The sequence below is a fragment of the Sinocyclocheilus grahami genome, unplaced genomic scaffold (genome assembly GCF_001515645.1).
Source record: "Sinocyclocheilus grahami isolate Dianchi unplaced genomic scaffold, SAMN03320097.WGS_v1.1 scaffold7009.1, whole genome shotgun sequence".
NCBI classification, from domain to species: Eukaryota; Metazoa; Chordata; class Actinopteri; order Cypriniformes; family Cyprinidae; genus Sinocyclocheilus; species Sinocyclocheilus grahami.
The window spans coordinates 1,977-10,570 of NW_015511215.1; the positions used below are offsets into that span (position 1 = coordinate 1,977).

The following is an 8,594-nucleotide window of genomic DNA, read 5'->3' on the forward strand; positions in this document are numbered from 1 at the left end:
GTCCAGGGCACCACAACCAAACACTGTGACATTATTGTCCTCATTTGTAAGTCGCTTTGGATAAAAGCATCTGCTAAATGAATAAATGTAAATGTAAATGTACTGTTCATTGTTTTGGAGAGACTGGAATCATCTCAATGTGGAATTTGAATTAAAAAATGTTTAATTTAACTGAATTGTTAAATGAGTTTCCTGATTCAATCTCTAAAGAACACTATAAATAACTACAATAAATCTAAATGTACCTTTCCGTCCCAGCCGAGTGGCAGGTTTTTGGGGTTGTATATGATCTCATTATCTTCGTCTTCACTCTCACTCTCGCTGGGCTGCTCTTCATCCTCCTCGTCACGCTCCTCTCCTGTGCGCGCCTGCTTCCTCTGGACGTTCTCATGGGTCAGCTGCCTTTGCTCCTGCAACATCACTGCAGATAATTCACACCAACGTAGGGATATGCCGGTATCAAATTTTCATGTTGCGATTAATTGATATTGCTTTTATCCCGGTATGCGGTATTATCATGATATTGACATTTAGTTTTTTTTTTAAAGTGCTGTCATAATACAGTATAACAGGTTTAATAACATTTTTCTTATAACAAAAATAACTGAACATTTAAATGCAATAAAGCAATACAGAAAAATGATTAAAAGTTAAAAGTTTTTCACAGATTAAAGTGCAAAAGAACTATAAAGACCAACAGGTATCACTTTACAACAAGACCTCATTAGTTAACCTTAGTTAACGCATTAACATTCACAATGAGCAATAGCTACATTTGCTACAGAAGTTATTAATCTTTGTTTAAAAAAAAATACAAGTCTTAGTTCATGTTAGCTCATTAAATAACACAGTTGCAACTTTCGATTTTAACAACCTGTTATTAAATATTGGAATACCTAAGATTAATGAATGTTCAGAAGAATTTTTCATTGGCAGTTTATGTTAACTAATGAATTAACTAATGTTAACTAATGAGCCCTAATGTAAAGTGTGACTGAACAATAAAGAATCAAAACACTTTCAAACAATATCTAGGGCATGTTGTAGTCCAGATTCAAATGTAAAAAAATATTGAAAATAAATAGCCTATTAAGTCTAAATATTTGGCGTATTTGGCGCGGTGATGAACATCATAGCAAATACACAAATCTGAATGGCTGTTTAAATCATTTAAACACGATTCAGAAACAGAAAGTAGAGCAGCTGCTTTGTTTACAGGGTTTCCAGGGTAACGGCTGCATTTAAATGAATTATTATTATTTCTGCAGTTTAGCGTTATCTGCTGTCAGAGAGTGAAAGTGCGCTTTCCTCCAGAGCATCTCTTACATGTTCCGCCGTGCGCTTCTCGTCCACGCTTGTTTACATCAGAGTGCGCAAGCAGCATACAGCGGTGTTGTGCATTTTGACCAGTTGATGGGGAAAGTATTCTTAAAATGCATTCAAAATTCTGAATAATTCGTAATATATAATTATTCACGGTATTTAGAAGTGCCCACGATAACAATATCGTGCATATTCATTACCGTGATATAACGCATTACCGAATACTGGCACAAGTCTACACCAACGTATACTGCCCTTACATACTGAAGGGGATTTACTTAAAAATAACAAAAAGTAAACTAGATCTGAGAACACAATGCATGAGATACAGTTTCCCACAATTCAATGTGCTTGAATTTTCTTTTTCTAATGGAACAAATAAACACAGTGCTTATCATTTATCAGCTGCCAGCAGTGTTTAACATCTCTTCTTGGCTCATTATTTGATAGGACATATGTACATGTGGATTACAGATGATACATATATATATACTGCCTAATATATCAGACCCCTTCACAGATGCCATTGTAACGATTTAATCAATGGTATTCACTTCATCTCTCAGTGGTTTAAATGTTGTGGTAGTGTATATATTCAGTGTAAATATTTTGCAAATATTATAGTATAATGTGAAATGAGGAAACTAAATATAAAACTACAACAGGCAGAGTGCTTACCCCCAAAATCTCCACATATTCATAAATCTGAGCTTCAAGAAAAGCAGATTCCTTGTTGCGCTCCGAGTCTCTGCAGACACAAGACAAGTCAAAAGAACAAATGAAGAGTTTGTTTGCAAAAGTAATAAAAGTAATAACTTAAAACAAATACAGGTAACTTACAAAATAAAAGTTAATTGAAAGTATGTGTTTATATATTAAAAGTTTGTTTTATAGCAAAAGCAGATTACTCCACATTTCATGTTTCAGAGTTAAACAAAAACACTCGTTTAATCTTTGTAATCTCCTCAGCTGACAATGCAGACGCCTGACAAACATTGTTATGATCATTCAAACGTAATAAACACTTTTTTCTCACTTCTGCAGGACGTCGGCGTCGCGTGATCAGTGACAAATGAGGAGAGAGAACTAAACAAAACGCCGGTCACGAATTAGAAGCACAAAACTAGTATTTGTACAGAAAAATGTCAGAGGATTTCGATATAAGCCAAGAGGAGACTGGTTTTCCTTTGCTAAAGTAAGGAAACTTTGCTTCCTTTGCTCCTGTAACCAAACTCATGAGACTAGCATTTCTTAGAAGCGCGTGCTGCACATACGTCCTCCGTCATCCGCCGGAACGCCAGATAACAGATAACGGAAGTGAGAGAAACGTGTTTATTACCTTTGTAATATGGATATTTTTCTTACAAAAAAGCATGGATTCGCTACAGGAGGCCTTTATTCACCCCTCGGAGCCGTGTGAGGCAAGTTTTATTACAGATGCACGCACCTTATTTAACGTGTTTTGGACTGTTGAACAGAAACACCCGCCCACCGAGGGCGAGTAAAACACAGGCTAATTTTCATTTTTGGGTGAACTAACCCTTGAACAGCAGCCTTGTCACCTGACCTGAATACAGTGCACTGATTCGCTAAAATGGACTTATCGGCTTCTGTTCACAAACACCAAGGGCACTTGTTGGTTTCTTCTGTAAAACATGAACTCGCGATGCCTTGAAAGTGGACAATGCCGTCTTTTTTGACAAAACGTGTCTAGGGTTCAGATCGCGCTATATGCAGTGGCGTAGCGGACGGGCACACAGGGCACACACTGCAGGGGGGCCCCGCGATAAGACGATGGGGTGTGTTGAAAGATGATCATCATGTATCGATGATAGCCAGAGATATGTTCAAAAGCATTGAACATTGTCATTATTAAGAGTATTTGGCATTTCCAATTAATGTAAGCCTGTTAAATTCTGGCTATTATTAGGTTACTTTTATTATTAAATTAATATTACAATTAATTTGCTCCACAATAATTTCATAGCGCATCACCGCATAACTGACACGCTGTGAAAGGCCGGACACGGCATCACAGTATGGTGAGGGGCGTAACATTTCCGTCACACGCTTGAGGTATTCGGCCAATCACAACGCACTGGATAGCTGGCCAATCAGAGCACACCTCGCTTTTCAGACCGATGAGCTTTGTAAAAATCGACGTGTTTCAGAAAGGTGGGGCATAGAAGAGAAACAATAATGTACAGTATGTGGAAAATAATGTGTTTTTTTTTTTTTTACTTTAAACCGCATAAACACATTTCATTACACCAAATACACAAAATAATGTTATTTTTAGCAACATCATATGACCCCTTTAAAAATGTCTTTTAAAACAGATCTATTATATCCTACAATTAATTATAGGCCTATAGCCTAAATAAAATTGTTAACACTTTAGTCATCAATGAAACTTAAGAGCAGCTTTTTTTAAAGCATCGACTTTCAAAAACAAGCTGTTCAACATGAAATACGTTTATTCTCATTCATCTCCATGTTCGGGCCACAAGAGAAACTTTAAGGAAATAAATTAAAGCAGTTATAAACCGCATATTAAGCAGGAGATTCGTCTCTCGTCGTCTCAGAGAATTTGCGCCATTACTGCGTGCGACGTCAGATGCCGAAAGCGTCATCAGTTTTTACTTTCACTGTCATGGTGAAAGACGTTCAGCGGCATAAGTCTTGCACAAAGTTTGCACGTTGCTTGTATGATATCCACTGGCTCACCTTCACCGTTTAAAACAGAATTATTTCCAATATTGCTTGAGGTCTGTGGGGGGCCCCCACAGATTTGCACTACGCCACTGGCTTTATGTGGAGGATAATGCACGAATTGCACACCACTCAGTCCACTTTTTTTTTGCAAATGAACTCTTCAAATATTAACTTAGACAACACCAATTAAACAAAATAAATCTAATTTACATTTTACAGGCAAATAATGCATAAAAAGTAGGGCTTCATCACTTCAACACAAATCTTTTGTAAACAAGTCACTTGTTTCTGAACTAATTTATACCCGAATCCATTGTATTATACAGTTCATCAATTTCAAATAGGCTTACTTCTTTGGTCCTTTGGCTTTTGGGTTTTTGGCAAACAGTGAGGGGTCCAGAGACTCCAGAGATTTGCCTTTAGTGCTGAAGAGACGCTGGGCTCTCTCTTCTAGTGTGCTGCAAACAAAACACACACAAACAACACGTTTGGACATAGTGAAAGAAAAGAAAGAAAAAACAAACTGAAAAACAGTATTACATTGACATAAGAATTATTAACCTCTTAAGACCCAGCAAAACATTTTAGGAAATAATTAGTATTTTTCATGTCATTACATTGTTTACAGCATAAACATTTATTTTTTTTTTAATTAAAATTTAAATGATATTTCATTCATACGTTATGCTGCATCCTTGGTAGAGGACATCGGGACTCAATTTAAAAAAAATATATAGAAAGACATGAATGAACATGCATAGGCAAAAACAATAGATTTTTTTTTTTTAACCGTTCACAATTTATGTCTGTAAAATAATTGTTATTTTTCTTTTTTCCCCCAAATTCTTCAGTCCTAAAACACGAACCACATTGTGTGTGTGTGTAATTGGTAGTTATATGGATGCATGTTGTTTCTGGTCTGTGCTCTTGCAGGTATCTGGAGATGTTGCTGGAGTACCTGCAGGAATACACGGATCGGGTCAAGCCTCTGCTGGATCAGAATGAGCTCTACGGAAAGATCTTGGCAGAGTTTGAGAAGAAGTGGGAGAGTGGGATGTTTCCAGGCTGGCCGGTGGGTTTGTGCTTAAGAGACAACATTAATGAGTTTGAGAGTTTTGCTTTCAGCGGTGGCTGCATTTTTTCCAAACATACCAATATATTACCATTCATTGAGGTTAATATTCATCAGTGGTATAATAAAAAAATTATCATAGAAGAGATTTATAAAACGGAGAGTTCCGGTCCTTGATTCTGATTGGCTGAGCCGCGTTCGAATCTGTTGTAAATTACTCTACAAACACACACCTTTATTTACTTCTGTGAGTTGCTCGGCAGCCACAACTGTTTCTGAGGAACTACATTGTTTGGTGGAAGAATACTGTTTTTATTAATATCATTACACTTTATTTGCTCTGTTTTATTTTGTGAAACCTTACTACGTATATGGAATAACTGTTTTATAAAAGCAATAAGCCCCGTGAAGCCGTGGTTTACAGTGAATTTATAACAGCTAAGAGGCCTAACAACGCCCCTTGGCTGTTATAAATTCACTGTAAACCACAGCTTCTAGGGGCTTATTGCTGTATTCTATCATCCATTACATCTACATTGTCCTGCTGTCCTCTATTAAATGCATGTGAGCACATGAGGAATGAATGGAGGTGTTTTATAAATCTGTGTGTGCTACAGAAAGAGACGAGTAGTGCTCTGACTCACGCTGGAGCACATCTGGATCTGTCTGCCTTCTCTTCCTGGGAGGTTAGTTTGTCTCGCTCTCGTCTGTTAACAGTGTGACCCGCATGTTTTCCTAGTTAATCATGTTTTCATTAATAATTCTTATGTCAATGTGATGCTGTTTTTCAGTTAGTTTTTTTCTTTCTTTCTTTCACTACATTTGCAGTTATCACATCTGATTTCTCTGTCATTATGATGTATGGAGTGTAGATTGATGTGAATGAAAATAAAGGAGTTTAGCATTAGGCTGCAACATAAAATGTTGGGAAAAATGAAGGAGTCTGAATATATTTTAGTACAGTGACAGATGCCTACTGAAGTAAAACCATCTCACTATTTGATTTTATTGTACAGCAGGTTTAAAAAGTCTCCAGACTGGTTAAAAACACCCCTGAGCTTAAGTATTATGGCAAAGGTGTTCGCAAATGTTTGTTTTTGAGATGTGTTTGTGATATTTTGAATGCAGTGCTTCATTGTGCAAGAGATGTGAGACATTTTACATTTTGTGTGTGCAATTCTTGGATTTGTGTGTAAAGTTTTGAAAAAAAGAGGCAAAGTTTGGAAAATGTAAGCAGTTGAAAAAAAAAACCTAAGAAAAACTGTAATAACTAGATCGAAACCAATGTATGCTGGCTTGTCTTAAAGTCTTGTTTAAAAAACATAAATGTTTGGTCAGTTAGATGTTCTAGATGTTTGCTAAAGTGTTGCTAGTTGGTTGCTAGGATATTCTGGGTGGTTGCTAGGCTCTTGCTATGCAGTTGCTGGGGTGTTGCTAGAGTATATGGTTGCTAGAGTTTGTTCTGCGTGATTACAGACATCCCCACCTCTGTTAATAACAGAAAATCTAACATTGTTTTCAAAACTGATCCAGTTTCAGTGCTTTGATATTATTGTATTTCTTTCAAATGTTAGGAAATTCAAAGGTTTTTGTTGCTCTTAAATTTACACTAAACGTGATTTATACCATCTAAGTAGCCTATGCTATTTTAATAGAAGCGCATATCTTCTTTAGTGATACAAGCTCAGAAACATTTGTAACCTGTTGAAGTTTTTTATATTGTGTATTGACTTTGTGCCATGATGGATATTGAAATGTTATTTATTTTTCATGTTAAACAGTATAGATGATTACTTAATAGCAATACAATATTTGTGAACACAACTGTGTATGTCAGACCATAAATCCCCAAAACTATGCATGGGGGCTTGCTTTGGTGTTGCCACCCCTCATAGACCCCATGCCACCCCTTTGCCTCCCTAAAAAGATATTTAGAATTTTCTGAAAATCTCTAAAAATAGCTTTATTTATTTACCTTTAAACAAACATATTGATTATTATGTGCACTGCCTCTGAGACTCAACGACAGAACACAGGACACTGTACAGGATGGGCCCCTAAACAAGGACAAAAACCGGGAATGCCTTTTCCTGGGTGTTTACTGGAATAGTTAAATGGGACAGTGTTACAATAATCGTCTCTGCAAGCATATAAATCATTTGTAATCCACATTTACATATGTCCTATCAAATAATGAGCCAAGAAGAGATGTTAAACACTGCTGGCAGCTGATAAATGATAAGCATTGTGTTTATTTGTTCCATTAGAAACAGAAAATTCAAGCACATATAATTGTGGGAAACTGTATCTCATGCATTGTGTTCTCAGATCTAGTTTACTTTTTGTTGTTTTTAAGTAAATCCCCTTCACTATGTATTTTAGTGTTTTTCTCTTCTAATGCTCTTTTTTAATGAATGGTTTTGGTTTGGTGCCGTTGGTGTGAATTGTCTGCAGGGATGTTGCTGAAGCTGGTGTGTTTCGTTGTGTGCTGCAGGAGCAAAGGCAGCTGACCCATGAGAATGTCCAGAGGAAGCAGGCGCGCACAGGAGAGGAGCGTGACGAGGAGGATGAAGAGCAGCCCAGCGAGAGTGAGAGTGAAGACGAAGATAATGAGATCATATACAACCCCAAGAACCTGCCACCAAAACAATGAACAAATTTTAGTATTTTAACTCTTTACTATTTCACACATTCAGTATCACACAGCTCTAGTGTTAAAACACTTATAGTGTGTCATTAACCTTGTCTTTAGTTTGTCTTTAGCCGATTCCACACTGGCTGTACAAGCTGCACGGCCTGAACATCAATTACAATTACAATTAATTACACGTACAGAGGACCCAAAGCCTTCCAGAGACACTTTGCAGTAAGTTTGCAAGAAAAAATATTCTATGTAGCAGATGTAGCAGGATCTCAGTTTACAATGTAGTTAGTGATTTTACTGACTTTTCATGCAGTTTCCAGATGTTTTCTGGCTCCTTTACGTGGGTCTAATCATGCACTAATGAGAGATCTACTCTTAGACAAAAGACAAGATTGTTGCATGGAGCACAACATAGTATATCATTGAGCTTTACAGAATGTATTGAAAATATATAGAAACACAACCTACCATTTTAAACAATTTAAAAGTTGAGAAAAATGCCTATGAATTAATATTGTTGCATGTTAATAAATGACACAAAAGGGTCCTGTTCTGGAAAATGGTCCTAATGGTATCTGTCCTTGTGCTTAAAATGCATTTTTCTCTTTTCTCTGGAATAGTCTGGTCAAAGCTGAAGTCACAGAAAGCATTAGAGCGCTGGCAGCCAGACACAGAGGTGAGTTCTTCTCAAACACATTCAATAGTCTGACATTACGCTGAGTGAAGTCACATTCAGCTGTACAGCTCTCCTCTGACTGAAGCTTCTGCTTTAACCAGCGTTAATCAGCTGTTCAAACTCTGCTTCGGCTGCTTGATTTGTTCCTTTTGGAGAGAGATTAG

General features: G+C 36.9%; 1 protein-coding gene and 1 long non-coding RNA gene across 2 annotated transcripts; one reads left to right on the forward strand and one right to left on the reverse strand.

Moving 5' to 3' along the window:
- Positions 1-239: 239 nt before the first annotated feature.
- On the reverse strand, positions 240-4,491 carry LOC107577728 (uncharacterized). The gene is made up of 3 exons (XR_001608248.1): positions 4,389-4,491; positions 2,002-2,071; positions 240-410 (listed from the first exon to the last, which is right to left on the reverse strand). It is a non-coding gene; the product is annotated as an uncharacterized lncRNA (long non-coding RNA).
- Positions 4,492-4,939: 448 nt separating this feature from the next.
- Positions 4,940-5,863, forward strand: LOC107577729 (splicing factor 3A subunit 3-like). The gene is made up of 2 exons (XM_016263770.1): positions 4,940-5,110; positions 5,728-5,863. The coding sequence occupies exons 1-2, from the start codon at positions 4,940-4,942 to the stop codon at positions 5,830-5,832; spliced, it is 276 nt and encodes a 91-aa protein (XP_016119256.1). The 3' UTR covers positions 5,833-5,863.
- Positions 5,864-8,594: the final 2,731 nt, after the last annotated feature.

Coding starts and splice junctions, on each gene's coding strand:
- LOC107577729 (XM_016263770.1), top strand. CDS start 4,940: ATGCATGTTGTTTCTGGTCTGTGCTCTTGCAGGTATCTGGAGATGTTG. Junction 5,111..5,727: donor GGATGTTTCCAGGCTGGCCG/GTGGGTTTGTGC, acceptor TGTGTGCTACAG/AAAGAGACGAGTAGTGCTCT.